The 19,053-nt window shown below is 39.9% G+C and overlaps 1 protein-coding gene and 1 long non-coding RNA gene across 3 annotated transcripts in view; one reads left to right on the forward strand and one right to left on the reverse strand.

Moving 5' to 3' along the window:
- Positions 1–19,053, forward strand: part of LOC120638759 — a 71,495-nt gene that overhangs the window by 45,745 nt on the left and 6,697 nt on the right. Inside the window, exons 4-5 of one of the 2 annotated variants that reach the window (XR_005660674.1) lie at positions 56–148; positions 7,050–7,140. This is a non-coding gene — a long non-coding RNA (uncharacterized LOC120638759). Of the gene's footprint in view, positions 1–55; positions 149–7,049; positions 7,141–19,053 lie in introns of those variants that run through there. The other variant, XR_005660675.1, reaches the window with a different exon arrangement.
- Positions 597–19,053, reverse strand: part of YME1L1 (YME1 like 1 ATPase) — a 31,320-nt gene continuing 12,863 nt past the window's right edge. The window contains exons 7-19 of the mRNA XM_001506428.5: positions 18,474–18,557; positions 16,551–16,633; positions 14,781–14,871; positions 13,319–13,471; positions 12,804–12,936; positions 12,229–12,291; positions 10,611–10,723; positions 9,591–9,746; positions 8,518–8,669; positions 7,294–7,420; positions 7,134–7,207; positions 4,750–4,836; positions 597–2,298 (exon numbers count right to left, since the gene is read on the reverse strand). Of these exons, the coding sequence (XP_001506478.1) occupies positions 2,155–2,298; positions 4,750–4,836; positions 7,134–7,207; positions 7,294–7,420; positions 8,518–8,669; positions 9,591–9,746; positions 10,611–10,723; positions 12,229–12,291; positions 12,804–12,936; positions 13,319–13,471; positions 14,781–14,871; positions 16,551–16,633; positions 18,474–18,557 (1,460 nt within the window). The 3' untranslated portion in view covers positions 597–2,154. The remainder of the gene's footprint in view (positions 2,299–4,749; positions 4,837–7,133; positions 7,208–7,293; positions 7,421–8,517; positions 8,670–9,590; positions 9,747–10,610; positions 10,724–12,228; positions 12,292–12,803; positions 12,937–13,318; positions 13,472–14,780; positions 14,872–16,550; positions 16,634–18,473; positions 18,558–19,053) is intronic.

The raw sequence follows: 19,053 nt of genomic DNA on the forward strand, positions 1-19,053 counted from the left end.
TTATTCTTTTGGTAACTTTTAAAAAAGGCTTTTCCTCCCACTCTGCTCCTCCTAGGCCTCTCCTCTGAGAAGGAAGTGGCCAGAACTTCAGAAACAAGCTGATCTCAAAAAGTGGAAAAGGATGGAAAGATATGAAAGCAAAGATCAGGTAAGCATGCTTTACAGCTGACAAGATAGGATGTCTACCTGTTTGTTTTCCTGCTACTTTGGAGGTTGGTTAAAAGTCATAGGCAGTACTCTTCTGGGTCAGACCAATGGTCCATCCATCCCAGTTTTCTAACAGAATAAAGTGCGTATAAAATAGGAGCAGTATGGCCTAGTGGAAAGAGTATGGACCTGGCAGACAGAGAACCTGGGTTCTAATCCATTTTTCAAAGGCAGTACAAACAACTCTAATACAACTAGAAATCCTGATGAGGAAAACAGAGTATTTTCACAAAATGAAAATTATATTTATAATATAAATTATATTATTTATATTATATTTAATATAAAGATATTTATTATATTTACCTGTTTTAAATACATTTCAATTTTCAATTACCCAAAATAAGCCTTACATTTATCAATCCACAGTAAAAGAAAAACCACGAACCTGTAATTAAAATGGATCTTTTATTGTTCCAGAAACAAAAGGCAAAGCATGTTGTTTCTAGGTTTATCTGAAGCAAGTTCCCATATCTGAAACAGGTCAGCTACCACCTTGTGAAACTGTTATAGCAAGAGTCTTGAGGAACTTTCACAATATGCCAGAAATGACACTGTACAAAACTAATTGGAAAAACATAGCAAAACACATAGAAAGCCATATTCAGCAGTTCTGAAAAATAAACCGCATTCTCTGCTAAAAACAGGGATCCATTAGTGCAGATTGGAAAAAAATAACCAAAAAACCCTTTTGTTCAGTCCTGATAGAAATTTTTCTACATTCGCTGGTATAAACTACCTCTTTTAAGCTAAAGCCCATTTCTAGTTTTAAATGTCTGTTATCTATGGATGTATTTTTACTTCTCCCAACTAATATGAAATCTACAAATAAAATGATCACCTTCCTGTGAGAATTTGACATTGATCACATTACTGAAGTAGGAGGTTAATACAATGTTAAACTAAACTAGTAGGGATGAAACTCAAGATTAAATGGCAAGAATATCTTCTAAAAAGTCTCCCTTCACTTACACCCCTCCTTTCCATTCAAGTCCATGTACTTTTTGCAGGGGCAGTTTTGAAATGCAGACAATCATAAAACCACTCCAATTGGAAATTCTTTTGTAAGTACAGTATAACCCTTGTCTACTGAATTAAAGCATACAAGAATTTTATCAGTAAGCATACATGGTGCATATTCTCTTGTCGCGTTCTGACATCCCATGAACATCCAACTCTTCTAATGTTTAGCAAAAGCTAACAGGAATCAGATGGGTATCTTGGTAGCTGAATGGTTTGTTATCTAGTGGAATTGTGTCAGTGCCCACACTTTAAGGGTCCTTTTCTCACCTCTGAACAAGAGATTGGAAACAGCCCTGTGGAGCCTATGGACAGTGAAAAAAAGATTTTGCTTTTCTGAGTTTTGATGTGTGTCTGCACAGTCTTCTTCCTAGCCAAAGTAACTATTTTGGGTAAACTGCATTTCTGCAGTACCACTTGGTGCTTTTTACTGCATTTTCCTGCTGATAAAAGTAGAAATATGGTTTGCATCTCTTCTGTGCTAGTCCATTGATGGTTCTGAGTTCTATTAATAAACCTTTTAAGTTTTGAGTTCACGATATTCCACACAAATTAAGGAGGATAGTTAGAACTAATTCTAGCAACTCAGTCATCTGTGAAGAGTAAGTTAAAGAAACACTACAGCATTGCACTTTCCAACAAGATCAGATTGAGGTCTCTCAAACAAGCTGAGTTCAGTCCGACATGTCTTCATTTCTACTATATTGTTTGCTAGAGGAAGCTCAGTTGTTCTAAGCACCCTTATGAGTAAGAACATTTAGATACATGTAACAAAAGACTCACAAGAAAGTGTATGATAACTTTTAAATGTCATTGGTGCATTACAACACACATCAGGAAGAAAGAAAATGAGCGATGTTGCCTAAGGAGACTCCTGCATCGCTGAATTTATGTTCTTGTAAGTTAAGAATCCACATCACAGGTTTATCATCTCACTTCCAGTTTCTTCCCCTCAAGAACAATCTGAATTTCTTTGGCATCCAAAGTCTCATAGGTCAATAAAGCTTCTGCTAAATTCTTATGCTCTTTTGCATGCGTCTTTAAAATGTTTTTTGCTCGTTCATATGAATCCTAAAATGAAAAACTGGAAGTTAGAATCAAAACATCTGAAAAAGTTAGCTTTTTTAGAATGTTTAATGGGCAAACAACCTATATATCAAGAGGTTTGTGAATTTAGTGCCTGAAAAGTGATGGGGTAAAGAAAAAAGCATGGTTCTCACAGATTAAAACTTGTGCTTTTGGGAATGCTGTTTAGTTCCAGACTCACCTTCGTGACTTGGATGAGTGTTTAAAAAAAAAATAAAAAAATCCAAGATTAACCCTTCCCTCCCTAAAAACACTGGATACGTTACCCAGCATCTCAGTCAACTTAAGATGCATCTCCCAGGTTCAGAGATAAAGAAAATGAAGTGGAGTCAGAATGTTGCTTAATCAAGGAGATGTAATAAGTAGGGTATTGAGGTGATTCGAGACATGAACTCAACCCAAGGATACTGGGGGGTTCAACCCAGCTGGTTACTCCAGGCTGCAGGTGGATGGGTGCTGCTGCTGGCCATCCAAATGAAAATTCCTCAGGGGATGGAAAAAAGGTTTTGAAAATGAACTGCTGAGTACGCTCACTTTCAGGTCTATAGCACTTTCCAAACATTGTTCGCTAGCACAGAACCAGTAGGAAACAGACTCCAAATGGGAAAGGTGGTTCAGTTCTTAAACTAGACCAGGTCCACACAGTGGCAAAAGTGCTACATTGCAGTGCAGACTGGCTAGTTCCCCAAAAAAGCTGCAGACACACAACTGAATAGCAGCTTCTCGCCAGGAACTGGGGCTGATATTACTACCACTACTACTGTGAAGAATAATGTATCTGTTAGGCACTTCACTGTGTACCAAGCTCTGGGGTAAACCTGTCCCCCAGGGTAGGAGAGGAGGTATTTAATCCTCATCTTACAAACGATGACACTGAAGCACAGAAAAGTTAAGTGGCTTGCCCAAGGTCACACAGAGGCAAGTGGCAGAGCTAGAACAGACCAAGCTCCTCTTACTCCCAAGCCAGTGCGCTCTTTCCACTAGACTAGGAAAATGTCACCTCCTTCCAGATAAGACAGAAAAACAGTGGAGAGACTTTTAACGTTCTCTTGACCTAAACAGTCAAAATAGACTAAAGAAGAATGGTGCAAGAGTATTTAACACATGTGTATGCAAATCAGCAGAGCTTACTGAAATGAGTAACTGCTAGAGCCCTTAAAAACATTAGTAGACATCACTGCAAAGGCATTAGCTATCATTTAAAGCCCTCAGTAAGCTATGAGGTCCCTGAGGACTGGGGAAGGGCACTGGATCTCTGAAAAATAGAAGAAAGGCTATCCTGGATAGAGCAGCCTAACCTCAATATTCAGGAAGACACACAATGATAAATGACAAAATTGGGACTTAGAACTAAAACACTTTTAATTCAAGCACCTGAGAAATAAAAGCATTTCAGGACTAGGGTAAAAAAAAAAAACCCAAAACAAGCAAAACAAAAAAAAATTTGTATTTCAGTGGCCTGGGATAAGCAAAAGACAATCAAATGCTGCTTAAAAAGACCTGGCTAAAAACCAACTGATGCCTAAGTATATGCATGTTTTCCTTGTTTCACTTTTTCTTTACATTGTCCTCCCATTTTCTCTTAACATCTGGTGTCTCCTATTTCCTATTCCTCCATACCCTCTCTGTCCCTGGCCTTCCCTTCTCCAGTTTGCCACTCTCCTCTCTACTTTTCTCTCTCCTGCTACTTCTCTCTTGATTCTTGCATCTTATGGTCCCACTACCAGAGCAAGACAATGGGCTGAAATGGCCCACTGTGTCCCCCTCCACCCCACCCTACACTCACCATTTCAGACTCTCTTTTCCACCTTTGCCTGGCTGGCTCCTGCCCTTTCAGGCTAGCTCCCCAAATCTTGCCAGTTGTCTCTCCTCCTCTTCCTGATGGTGCTGCTGGCACCCACCCAGCACCAACTCTTCCAGTCCCCAGTTTGTCACTTTCCTCTAGGGCTCCCCCTTCCCAGCTGTCATCCTCCCACCTCTTGGAGAAGCAGCGTGGCTCAGTGGAAAGAGCCCGGGCTTCGGAGTCAGAGGTCATGAGTTCGACTCCCGGCTCTGCCACTTGTCAGCTGTGTGACTGGGCGAGTCACTTCACTACACTGTGCCTCAGTTCCCTCATCTATTAAATGGGGATTATAAGTGTATGAGCCCCAGGTGGGACAACCTGATGACCCTGTATCTCCCCCAGCGCTTAGAACAGTGCTCGGCACCTAGTAAGCGCTTAACAAATACCAACATTTTTTTTTTTGCCCTCCCTCCCTTCTTTCTGTCCACTTGGGCACAGAGAATGCAGTAACAGAATACACCAGAGTTAAGGAATGTGAATAAGAAAAACCAATTCTAATGAAGACTCTGGCCCAACTAGTGAACTGATTTATACGGATTTAAAGGTTTGTTCATATAATCTCTAAATAAAGTTCCAGGAAAGGTCAATCTTACCCTTAAAAGTATTCTTATTTCTTGTTCAATAGCCGACTGAGTTTCTGGACTGAGTTTCCCTGTATCAGTGTAGGTCATAACTCCAAGCTAAATATAGAAATAATCAGAAAAAAGTTCCATAAACATTAAGAGCCAAATCCCAAAACAGAATCTACCATATATGAACAGAAAAATTCTTAGAGAAAGAGGAATACACCCAGGTCAGAGGAGGGCTTCTCACACACAAACCTCTTTGGCTACAAAACTGCAGTGATGCTTCATGGTGAAAAGGACCATTTTAATTAGTTCTGAGACAATAGGGAGTGATCAACCAGTTCTCAACTGGCTCCAGATGACTTTCCCACCCCACCCAAGGAACTGCTCCAAACTTCAGAATCCCATGGGATTGAAAGGTGAAATTCAAAGGGCACAGAGGTCCAGCATAAAAGGAGCATCCACATGTGCTGCAAAGGGTCAACACAGACCATCTGAGAGCAAGACACGAGGTGTGGCAAGTGAGTTTAGCTAACAGGATTCTCTAGCACAGCCTGAGACCTCTTTATGCAGAGGGAGGATTAGGTTTGAGGAGAGTTCACCTTTAAGTGCACTCCTCCTCTACTCCATAAGTAAACATTTGTGTAGCCCATATCAGCGACTACGTATCTAAGTAACTTTATGGAACCGAAACATCTGGCAACCTTACAGAAGCCTCCATCTCCTCTATAAAGATGATCTCATAGAAGTACAAATAGCATTTATTATGTGGACACTGAAAGCAGTGTCCTGAACCAAGCACTTGAGAAGTAAAACACAAGAATTAACACGTTCCCTGCCCATGAGGAGTTTAGGGGGAGAGACAGATTTACAAACACATTAATCAAAAGAAATACCTGAATACACATCCCTAAATTTTGAGGAAGGACGTTCATAGAACCTATGGGGGCTAGAGATTTCTAATGGATTGATATAACTTGGGGTGCAGGGATTAAGGAAGACTTACTGGAGGGAATGGGAATTCAGGAGGGCTTTGAATATGAGGAGGTATGTGATCTATCGGACTTGGAGAGGGAAGGAATTTCAAGCCAGGTGCACAGCCTGAGCAAGAGGAGGAGGTGGAAGAGGTGAAAGCAAAGTCCATTTAGCTGGTTAGCCTGGGAGGAACAAAGAGCCTGAGCTGGAAAGTAGCAGATAAAGAAAGCAGATATATAGGAAGGAATGAGTTTGTGAGGAGTGTGGCCTAATGGATAGGGCATGGGCCGGGACGCAGAAGGACCTGGCTTCTAATGCCGGCTCGGCCACTTGTCTGCTGTGTGACACTGGGCAAGTCACTTAACTTCTCTGTGTCTCAGTTATCTCATCTGTACAATGGGGAATAAGACTGTGAGCCCCTTTTGGGACATGAATTGTGTTCCACCTGATTACCTTGTGTCAAACCCAGCACTCAATACAGTGGCTGGCATATAGTAAGTGCTTAACGAATACCAGTATCAAGGAAAAAAATGACTGGAAGTAGACTGAACAGTTTTTGCTTCCAACTAAAACTGTGGCTTGAGGAAGCCAGTGGAAGCTTTAGAGGTGTGGGGAGATGTGTGCCAAATGGTGCTTTAAAAGGATTATTTGTGCAACAGGACCTGGGAGATGAATTGTAGGAAGAACCAATGGGATATGGTTTTACACAGAATGTGAGAGTGGAAGGACAGCTAGGAGCTAAGGAGGAGAGGAAGGGTGGTGCAATATCAACAGAGTTGATCTACCGAAGAGTCAGGAGGAGAAGGAATGGGCTGATGAGGAAAGATGAATCAATCTGCTTTAAGTATATTGAGTTTGAGGTGCTGGTGAGACACCCAAGTGGAAATGTCTTAGAGGCAGGAGAGAATGCAGGTCTCCAAGCGAGATGCAGCATGGCTTAGTGGATAGAGCTCGGGTCTGGGAGTCAGAAGGACCTAGATTCTAATCCCGCCTCTGCTACATGTCTGCTGTGTGACCTTGGACAAGCCACTTAACTTCTCTGGGCCTCAGTTACCTCATCTGAAAAATGGGGACTAAGTAGTGAGCTCCATGAGGGACAAGAACTGTGTCCAACCTGATTAACTTATATCTACCCAGTAGAACAGTACTTGGCACAAGGTAAGCAAGTACCATAATTATTATTTATTAGATGAGAGATCAGGGTTAGTGAAATAGATTTGGGAGTTGTCTGCATAGAAGTGAGAGCTGAACACATGAGCAGATGAACTGAGAGTATAGAGCCAAAATGCTAAGTTAAATATTTGTGCCAGGAGAATAAAGGAAAATGATGGTTTTATTTATTTTACTTTCAGGCTACTCTGTGAAGGGAGAGCTCTTAAAAACATCCAGTTAGCACCTATTTACAAGCCTGGATTAAAACGGATCAACTAAGTTACCTTTTCACTCATTCCAAATTGAGTCACCATCCGCTTTGCTATTTTCGTTGCATTGTCAAAGTCACTAGAAGCACCTAGAATATGAAACAAATTTTAGAACTGATGTGTATTAAAACTAACAAACAGAAAGCTTGAAAGAGAGTTATTCTTCCAACTCAACCTGTGGTGATATGATCACTTCCAAATATGAGCTCCTCAGCCACTCTTCCTCCCATACTAACATCCATCTGTGCCAGCAACTGAGCTCTAGTTTCATTCCATCTGTCATTCTCTGGCAACAGAGACACCTAGACAATTTGGAAAATATGCGCAAAAAAATGCATGAAAATTTGCAAATAGAAGCTCACCAAGAGCAGGCTCGTATTATAAATACAGTAACAGTTACATTAGGGAAGTCTGTTCAGCTGCAATACAAAATACATCTTGAGCCTCTATGTCTTTAGGGTTCCAAATCAGACAAGAAGGTTTGACATTTCGGCAGTCGGAAAGAAATACTGTAAGTGTAGCACGGGCACTAAAGAAAAATGACCAAACCAGGGGAATCTTACAAAAGAATCCATTTGACTAGAAAGTCCATATGAAATTCTGTTTTTGCTGTTTTGATCTTGAGTGAAAGGAAAGGCTAATCTACAAATGAAAGAGACTTCGATATAGACCTGAACAAACTATTAGACGCAGGGATGCCCGGTCACTGGTTTGATACAGAACAAATGGTGGCAAGGTCAAGGACGAATGGTATGGCAAGCCATCCCGGGGGGATTCCAGCCTTCAATTGGGGCTGCTGATCCTGTGACCCCCTGCTGCCATTCTGGCCTCCTCCGGGGTCCCCAGGGATCCTCACCTCAGCTTTGGGCAGTAGAGTAACCTGGGAGGTCTCGGTAGGCACAGAAATCATCTAGAAGCAGCCGAAGCTGAGACCCATCACATGAGCGCCAGGATGGAGCGTTACAACATATGCTGCCACTACCAGATTGAGATTTTCCCTTCCCAAACTTAACCCGGCAGCCCCCTTTCCACCTATTGCCTAAGGGAGGCGAAGAGAGCCCAGCAGTGTTAGCCACCCTGTAGGATGGCTTGGTTACCAAACACCTCAGTGTGATAACACGAATGACAGATACGTCCAACAACGCACACCTGTTTGAGCCCCTGGTTGCCATGTTATCGAAGAAACTGCTTGTTTCAGAATAGCTGGAATGCTGCGGCAAGACTTTAGCATAAGACTTTGGGGCTTGGCAACAGGGTAATCCTTGCACAGTAGAAATGGGTGTATCCCAGTCCCTTGCTAAATGAATGGTACACATTTTTGAATACGGGTACCTTTTATAAACCTCTAGCACTGCTGAAGTTTTGAATCTCTGTTGAAAATACCCATGAAAGAACTCACGTGTCCTAGTGTTGGTCCCCGTGGCATGATTGTAGCTTTGTTGATTGGCATTGCATCTTTGGTATAATATGCAATGATAGCATGGCCGGATTCATGATATGCTGTGATCGTTTTGTTTTTGTTATCAATTTCTACACTTCTACGTTCAGGGCCTAAAAACAAGTTATTTACATGAAACAGCACAATGGTCACACACTGTACAAAAATAAACGTACACATACTATTTGCTTCCAATTAAAATAGCTATATGATCCATGACCAAAACAAATGAAGTTTATCAGAATGGAGTAAATGTATTTAAAAAAATAAGGAGAAATATGCCAGACAAGTTACCTTAAAAATGAATTTTTCCTAAAATACCCTGACCCACTAATCTTTTCCTCTCTAGAATTACAGGCACACGCTGCCAGCTTTGCAGGACTAAAAATCAGCCCAAAACACTCGTTGGTTATGTAAAATGGATGAAAAATTAAAGTTCCAACTTTAGAGCTTAATGCCTACCGTTTCCTCTGCCAATCCATAAAAAGGAGCCTATTAATGGCAGCAATGACGATGAAGCAAGATGAATGTTCATTCTTTTTGCTGCTTTCCGGGATTTGGACGACCTATTTAAGCCTAAATCCGTGTAACAGCAAATTCCTGGAACGTCAGGGCTTAGGAGTGGGGAGAGGTGAGACGGACCAAAAATACTTGCGATTCCTGCACAGTTTTTGAGTTCTGCCTTCTGCCTACCCAGAGGGCTCTCTCAGTCCCTTAACAGAAGCTTCAGGGAAAACAGCCTGACCATCTTAATTTTCCCATACTTTGAAAGGGTGTGAATTCAGCTCTGTGACATTATATGGGGAAAGAGTGTTGGGCATAGACACATTTCACCACTATTTTTTTAAGTTTATTTACATTTCTGCTATACAGAGACTTATATGTGCCCTTCAAAGTAACGGACAATCAGACTCTGAATATAGCTAACAGGATATTTACTTATGGTGTTTAAAGGTTCATGCTATTGGTTAAGCATAACGTGGCAAAAAGAAAAACTTTATCAACCCAAAAAGAAAAAAAAAAATCCAACCTACCCATGAGAATTTTATCCTTGGAAAATTCCAGTTCTTTCATGGTTACCATATCTTTTCCATCAACTGCTGCTTTTAATGCAGCTTGATTCACGAGATTTTCTAGCTCTGCTCCGGAAAAGCCAACTGTACCTCTAGCTATTATTTCTGGGTCAACAGCTATGAGGGGAAGAAAGGCATAAATATTAATATTTTTGTAGAAAAAAAGTTAGAAAAACTTGATCCTTAACCACAAGGATATTTAACTTTACAAGGTGAAATGGTTCTATAACAAAAGAAAAGCGACTATTTTATGCCAAACATTACAAAATATTTAGAATTTGAAGGGCATCTGAAGAACCAGAATGCTACGTAAAAGGTGAGTTATGTAATCTCAGAGCTATTTTACAGATTTGGAATACCTACTTTCTTATGATTGAAAACTTTCCCAAACTGCCAGCACTTTCTACATTTTCAACAAATTTCCTGTCTCACTGCAATTTTCATTCTTCAATTCCAAGTCTGTTACCTATACGTTAACTTTCTTCCGCAGAAGAGCTCAGTTGACATTTTATAATGAGAAAACTTGCATAAAATAGTACAGCAATAGCAATATTGCTGTAATTGTTTCTATTTTTGTTATCAATTTCTACACTTCTACATTCAGGACCTAAAAGCAAATAAGCTATTTAAATGAAGCAGCAAAATGATCACACAAATCTAACTGCGCCACAAAAACAAATGTACAAATAATATTTGCTTCCTATTAAAATAAAAAGCTACATGGATTCATGACTAAAACAAATGAAATGTAGCACAATAAAGCAAAATAAGTATAAGAGTATAAAATAAGGAGAAATATGCCAGACAACACCAATAAAAAGGAGAGTTTGAAATCTTTCATGAAAAAAATGAGGATTTTTTCTCTCAGACAATGTTACATTATTAAGTACTGTTATCATTGCTTCTAATTTGGAGGGGTTGTTTATATTTCTTAAACAGTGATAAAGGTACATTTTTGCAAAAGACAGAGGAAAGACTTACACTGATCAAATTTGATTTTATTGAGATACCATTTGAGAATTTCGGTTCGACCTTTCACATCTGGCCTTGGAACTGTAACCTGCATGTCGAAACGACCAGGACGTATTAAGGCACTAAAGGGGGACAAGAAATAAACACTGGGTAAACTAACCACTGATACTGAATGTAAAAAGTTCAGCATCACTTAGGCATCTGGACTTGAACCCTATAAACACTTGATATTCACCCTACCCTCAGCCCCACAGCACTGCCATTTCCCTATCTGTATTTATTTCGATGTCTGTCTCACCCACCTGCCTGTAAATTCCTTGTGGGCAGCGATTGTGTTTTTTGTTTTATGGTATTTGTTAAACACTTTCTATGTATCAAGCCCTGTTCTAAGCGCTGGGGTAGATACAGGTTTATCAGGTTAGACACAGTTCCTGTCCCTCATGGTGACTGCAGTCTATGCAGGAGGGAGTAGGATTTAATCCCCATTTTAGAGTTGCGGGAACTGAGGTGCTGAGAAGTTAAGTGACTTGCCCAAGGACACACAGCAAGCAACTGGCAGAGCTGGGATTAGAACCCAGATCCTCTGACTCCCAAGCCCATGCTCTTTCTATAATGCCATGCTACTTCTCGAATACCAATACCAATTTATTTTACTCTCCCAAGCGCTTAGTACAGTGCTCTGTGGACAGGAAGTATTTAATAAATACTACTGATTGAAAAGAAGTTAAACAGATTTATTTCATTAAAGGGGAGAGTAGGAAGAGAAGGAGAGGTCAGGAAGCAGAGAGGCCTAGTGGGAAAAACAGAGTACTAGGCAAATCAGTCATACCTAGTCCCAGTCATACCACTGGCCTGCTGTGTGATCATAGGTAATCACTTAACCTCTCTGGGCCCCAGTTCCCTCATCTGTAAAATGAAGACAAAATAGATTGTCATAGATTACGAGCCCTGTTTGGGACTGTATCTAATCCAGTGCTTAGCATAGAAGAGGCACTTAATAAATGCCCCTGTTAATATTATTCTTATGGCAAAAGGGGTAAGTACATTTTTGCTGAACTGTACTTTCCAAGCACTTGATATGGTGCTCTGCACTCAGTAAGCGCTCAATAAATACCATCGAATGAGTGAATGAATGAGCAAAATCAATCATTTACTGAGCACTTACTGTGTGCAGAGCACGGTGCTGGGCGGTTGGGAGAGTACACTTTAACAATATAACAGACACGTTCCCTGCCCACAATGAGCTGCAGATTATAACTCAAACTGTAGTGCAAAATCTGCCTCCTAACCAGTAAGCAATGAGCAAGAGACATAAGAATTGCTAGCCTGAGCCAGTTCAACCATTCATCCAGCCCGATCTTATTTCCAACAGTATCAACCAAGGACCCTCTGAAGGAAGACTGAGATGAAATGCCTTCAACATGCAGCTTCAGTTAGCAATGAATCTTCTAAGCTTGCTACCTTTTCTCTCTAACCATTATGTCCACAAGGCTATCAGATCTCTTCTTGAACCTAGTGCTAATTTGGAAAAGAGGCAAATTAGCAGTGGACTGCATGTGTACAGCTGTTCTCGTAAAGATCACCTGAATGTGTTTCAGAGATAACTTATGAAATCCTTTATACTTACTTGTCTAATGCTTCAGGGAAGTTTGTAGCTCCTATGATAATAACTCCTTCATTGGGCTTAAAACTAAAAAAAGATAATAAAAACAAAAGGGGCTTGGTTTGAACAATGCCAAATTTTTCCACTGAGATATTTAAAAAACATTTTAAACATCTAAAAATAAAAGACCACCCCTAAAAACTCTGGTGTTTGAGTGGACAAAATCTCATTAGCCAGGAGTGGAAGCAAACTTTCTACCTATGTAGTCATAAGCCTGCTCTTCAGTTTTAAAAAAATATACTTTCTATGTAAGTGCAGTTTTATATTTAATGGCCATAACACCCCTTGAAAAACAAGGATTCTTCCACTACATCAAAGACGGGGTCCTAATTATGGGCTTTTGAAAATTAAAAAAGCAAAACAGAACCAAACAGAAATTTCATAGGAATGTGATATGCCTTAAAGAACACCTAGAGGATAAATTGAATACATAGCCTACATCTACCAAGTCAGTTCACTTTGACGTTCTTGAATTTTTTCAGTTTTTAAAAACAATATTATTAATGTCAGCAATACAAAAAAAGTGCACTTTTACTTACCCATCCATTTCAGCAAGAAGTTGATTTATGGTCTGCCTTGAGTAGGGATGCATTGGTGACTCAATTCTCTTCCCACCCACAGAATCTAACTCATCAATAAATATAACACAAGGTGCATTTGCTTTTGCCTCTCCTGTGGAAAAAGAAAATGGTTTTAATATGCATTTGCAAACTTTTATGCATAAACATAAACCTATCAAACTAAGAACCTGCACATTTTTCAAATGTCAATCAAACTGCCCTTATAAAGCAAGTACTGCCACTCTGATCAGGACGCACTATTGAATATATTTTTGAATTTTTGTATTTAATGGATGTCCTCATTTACCTCCCCTTGGAACTTTTCAGAAATTCTCCAGCTCCTGACTGATTGACTGACTGGCTCTTATTCCTCTAACCTGTTCCCTATGAGCAGAATGAGGATACATGTCATCACCGCCCATCCTTCCTCCAAAGCATTCACAGGGTGTCAGATTACAAGATGCCCATCTGTATGACTGAAAAAGGTTACATACTGAAAAGATTTCGAATACGACTGGCACCCACGCCCACGAACATCTCATCAAATTCTGATCCAGAAGCATAATAGAAAGGAACATCAGCCTCTCCAGCCACAGCACGAGCAAGAAGCGTCTTCCCCGTACCAGGGGGTCCAACTAAAAGAATGCCTGAAAGACACAGTACAATGACATTACATCCTAAGGCAGCAATTTTGTCTGTGAATTACTACTCACAGAAATCATCATCGAACCTCTATGGGTATGCTAACTTACTACCCTAAAATTAGCAGCTTCAAGGAACTGCAGGAAAAGTAAGTACTCCTATGCCATGTCCTGCTTCTCCTTTCGTTCCTTGAGTCAAAAGCCCCCTTTCCACCCCAGAATTTCAAGCTTCTCCATCTCCTGTCTTCCCTCAAAGCTAAGTGCCAAGGAGGTGGAGTAAGCAAAGAAAGGACAAGCAGAACTAGTCTTGCTTTCCCAGTCTTGTGGAGCCCTGTTCTTCTAGTAGCTGTTAGAAGAGAGGACAACTGGCTTCAATACGGATTTCTGGGCTGATTAAAATGTATACCAAAGGTGCTCTACCTTCAAGCCAAGTGATTATTTTCCCAACTCTCACAGCTTTATGAATTAACCTCCAAACAAGTCCAAAAATTTAATTGACAAGTATTATAAACTAAACTTGGCTAGAAAACACAATAAATCATATTTAAAAAATGGAAGAATAAAGTTAGAACTCTTTATACTAGAGAGATAAAATAATTGGGGCACCAGCATGTGGGTTGTGGAGAGTGAGGAAAAAGCAAATGGGGCACACATTAGCCCAATCTTCATGGAAACACATGTAGTTTCTAGTCATGTACAGACCTTGGGGTTAGGTCTCTTGGGACCTAAGCTTAGGTCCTTTGGAAAGAGCAACAACCCTTTCAAACCCAAAGAATGGTGTTTGCTGAGTACTGCGGGCAGTGCCTAATTGAAGGCCATTTCCTCCAAGAGGCCTTTCCAGATTAAGACCCCATTTCCTCTCCTCCCACTCCCTTCTTCATCACCCTTGCAATTGAATCTGCTCCCTGTATTCACTCCTCCCTCAGGCCCATAGCACTTGTGTATATATCCACAATTTATTTATTTATATCAATGTCTGTCTCCCCCTCTGGACTGTAAGCTTGTTGTGGGCAGGGAACATGTCTACCAACTCTGTTGCACTGTCCTCTCCCAAGTACTTGGTACAGTGCTCTGCACATAGTAAGCACTCAATAAATACCTTTAAGTGCTCACTTGGAAATAACAGAAGCACAAGAACTACTCCTTGTACACAAAGAGGGCTTACACTCTATCAGGAAAAACAGGCATAAAAAATAGTAAAAGTAGAGAAATCAGAGTAAACAACTGACTGTATGGATGAAAGCTGTTTCCCGTGGCTTGGACTTGGACCTGAGATTTCAGGACTGAGAGTTAGGAGTAGTAGAAGAAATCTTACCTTTTGGAAGTTTACCTCCAAGTACAGTAAATTTTTGAGGATTTTTCAAGAATTCAACAACTTCCTGCAGCTCCTGCTTAGCTTCCTCAACCTGCATTAAACAATTTACAAAGAATTCATGCCTAAACTTTGAAGAGCTATGACATCCAATTTTCCATTTTGAAAACTGGAAAATTCCGTGTGAGATTCTAGTAAATTCTGTATCCTTTTTATTTCAGTTAAAGATGAATACACTAATATTTCAAGTGATATTTGTCAGTTTTCAAAGCAAGCAGCCTAGTCTTCCCAGTAGGCAAAGCACAATACTGTTAAATATTTTTAAGCAGACTCGCTGACATTGCTCTCCTCTTACCTTCCTGTTCCCTCCCCAACTTTTTTCTGCTTCAAACACTGCATGACTGCAGATTCAATCTTGCCGCCTCCCATTCCCCATCACCACAGGTCTCAAAACCTCTGTGCCTGTTTCCCAGAAAACCAAACGAGAGGAAACAGGTAAAGAAGGGAGCTGTTTCTACCCCAGTGCTTAATACAGTGCTTGGCACACAGGAAGTTCTCAATACCATTATTATCATCATCAGAAATGGTGATTAAAAATCACCTTTGTTGCTATTGACTACAGCTTTATTTGAAAATGCGTGAGCCCCACAGTCCAATTAGCAGCCAGGATTTCCATTTTCTTTTGCCTAATGTTAGAATCACAGCAAGTTGGGGATGTGGTTCTACTGCTTGTACATACAGACTCGATGCTCCATCAAACAAATTAAGGATTCCTATATTAGGTCACTTTAAGAATAAAATATGACAAAGGTGTACAATGTAACAACAACAAAGCAGGAAAAAAGTATCAATGTGCAACGAACATTCAATTTTAGAACTGGTGAATCTTTAATCAGGTCTCATATAGTATGTAACATCTGCAATCCTCAAGATTTGTTCATCTTACATCCAAACCAGCCCCTTTCTAATTAGCCCCCTCCCAAACACCTGTTCCTGGTACTTCCTTGAGGCTGCCAAGTTACTTTTGAGATTTGGCAAGTTCTGTTTAGAAGTATAAAAAAAGCTTTGTTTTGGTTAGTTGCCTCTTATTAAAAACTATGTCCACAGCTAGTAGTATTTTGCTGTTAGCTAGAAACTCTATCAAAGATTAGAAACCCTGACTGTGGGGCTTCATAACATGTCGTGTACATTACGTACCAGTACCTAGAGCAGAGAAGGTGGAGCATGCTCTCATCCCCTGAAGAGTCCCACATGACAGGAAGATGTCAGTAATTTCAAGAAGCTTGGTAATATAATTGGACTTTCTGTCACTGTTGTATATATAGAAGGAACTCTATCCTCAACTCAATCCTCCTCAAAGTTTGTGGGGAAATCGTACCTACCCTATTAGTTTATTCTGAGCCTTTGAATGTGATGCTCGAAAAAAAGGCTTGAGAACTGCTTTAGATTTGTTTCAGTATGGCAATGCATCTCAAATCTCTATCAAGTTTCCATGGATGCCGATATATGCAATTGATCCATGACAAAAGTATGGATTTTCCAGTTGCCTTTAATCACCAAGATGACAAATATACTATGAAATCACATCTCTAAGCCTGCGTTTCTCAGCATGATCTGTGTGCCTTTCACCTAACGTACTACAGTGCTTCAATTCTTGACATTTTTGGTGGCTATTAAGAATTCTGTTCTGTATTTAATTTAAATGCCTAGCATTTTCCAGAAGTACTTCTACTTTGAATGTTAAGTAGTAGTAATCGTATTTATGTAACTTACTCCTTTAACATGCTCAAACGTGACGTTTTTCATCTGGACAGGATCTACTGCAGAATCAAGTCCGGTAGTTGTACGAAAACGTACTACAGGTTAAGAGAAGAGGGAAGGAATTTCATTTTATTAATAAGCCAATATTGCAATGCATTTTAAAAGACAGTCACAGTCTTTTCAGGAAAATGGGAACAGATTTCTTTTCTACACTATCAGGAAATAAACAATAAAAATCTTAAATTAGTCATATCAGTTATCCTTTATAAAAAAGGATGTCATGCTTGGAAGAAGGCATGGTCAAAATGCATAACCCCTCTCACATCTTAAATTCAACATGGCTAAAAGTGGACTCAGTTTACTAAACCCACTCCTCGGCCTAACTTGTCCATCACTTCACAATACCACCATTTCCAGAATTTCTCAAACTTGCAACCTTGGTGCCATCTTTGACATTAACTTTTACTCCTCACATCAATCTGTTACTAAAGTCTGCACCTTTTTTTCCACCATCTCTTTGGCACCCAGTTTTCCAATAACTGGAATGGCTACATAGTGCAGTGTAAGGAGTCCTGATTGGGAGTCACAAACCTGGGTTCAAGTGCCAGTTTTGCCGCAACCTGCTGGATGATCTAGGACAAGATCATCCAAATTGCTTTATGCCTCAATTCCCTCACCTGACAAGTAGGGAAAATAATAAGTGCCTGCAGTGTTTTACAGAAACATTGGGATGAATCAGTTAAGGATGTGAAAGGACTTTGGAATATAAAAGCAATACGATTAATTAATTGCATTCACATTTCCAGTGAAAATCAAGTTCACATTAGCAATTTCAGCGAAAACCTCTACATCACATTTTCACACCACTCAGTTGGAAAAACCAAAAATTGTTCTCAAGGTATTTTAAGGCTTAGCCTTACAAGTTTATACAAATGAGCACAAGTCAGAAGATAAATAGGAAAAATAAGGTGTGAAAGAATACAGAGGAAGTCTTTCAGTGACAAGCTAAATTAAGATGGAGCTAAATAATCAGATTTGGAGCATGACAAAAAATAAACTGAAAAACCCAACCACCATCACCCCCCGAAAAAAAACAAACCAAACTTCAAAACATAGTAAATTTTAAAGCTATCAATAACTATTTTTCAAATTAGTCTTGTGGCTGTTATTCAAGAATGTAGGAAATCAAGAACGGGTTTGAGACCACTATTTTATTGCTTTTATTTAAAAAGCAATATCATATGAATGATTTATTTACACAGAAGTCAAGAAAATAATTATTTTGAAATAGGCATTTTCTTCTTGATATAATGTGACATGAATTTAGGCTATTTAAAAATTGTTTTTTTAACATGCTTTTCAAGACAAGTTTACCTTTAGAACAGAAAAACTAAATTTTGCCTCTTGTACCAGAATAAAAATTCAAATTTAATTGTCACTGATAAAAGCACAAGCAATTTGGTCCACTTTGAAGACAAAAGTCTCTGAATTTAACCATCACCGGAAGCTGATCACTTGCCCATGTGGACCCCAGGTGGCCAATTTTACAGATGACATATTTCTCTAGGCATTTTTCTACACCATAAAAGACATTTCTTGATTTCCTAGAGTATCTGCTCAATATATTATCTAAAACTAGATGGCATTTAATCTGTAAAGCCTACAAAACATAACGGAGTTGCCCTTTATATAATGTAATAATGTGGCAAGGGTTGATGTGCAAAATGCACAGAATGCTACTTTTGGCTATTCCACAATGGAGCAATTTCAGGTAGCCTTTTCACACTTTAGCATTTCCTTACTCTCCAAACGATTAGTCACACTGCACTGTAATGAACAGCCTAGCAGAATGGATCTCTGTCAACAGAAAGCAAGGAAATGAAGAATGAAAAGAATGAGGAGTTAAGAAGCCAGTATCAGAAATGGAGTCATTACCAGATAAAAATGGGTTTTTTAACAGTCCATAAATTCCCAGCAGCAGGAGAACGAACAGGAACAGGCGAGTTCGTCTTAAAGAATCTGCAAGAGAACAAAGGTAGCCAGGTAAATCAGGGCGGCCCAACTTCTGAACACAGTTGGATTGGGGGGCAGAAGGAGATGGGTAGGAGCCGCCACATTCTAACCAGTTCTTCAGGGGAGATGAGGAGAGACCCTCTGAAAAGTCTTGGTCTCCACAGCCAACCTAGGAGTGAGAATCCTGAACTGCGTAGGATAGAGAGAGGTCATCCTGGATGTTTCATGTTTCTGGCCTCCTTAGTTTGCACATCACCAGTCTCTCACCACACAGGTCAATACTAAAATGTCAACTCTGCTTATTTCCATCAGTCATATTTATTGAGCGCTTACTGTGTGCACAGTGCAGTTCTAGAAAGGGGAGAGGGCTGCAGACGTGTTCCTGGCACACCGCTTTTTAAATGACCTCCTGCCAAGGTCTGATGCTGAGAATTAGCCTGGCACAGTTCACAGGCGACTGGGGTTGAATAACTGGAAATGAGTGAAGCAACTTTCTGAAGAA

This window comes from Ornithorhynchus anatinus, chromosome 13, assembly GCF_004115215.2.
Source record: "Ornithorhynchus anatinus isolate Pmale09 chromosome 13, mOrnAna1.pri.v4, whole genome shotgun sequence".
In the NCBI taxonomy this organism is placed as follows: Eukaryota; Metazoa; Chordata; class Mammalia; order Monotremata; family Ornithorhynchidae; genus Ornithorhynchus; species Ornithorhynchus anatinus.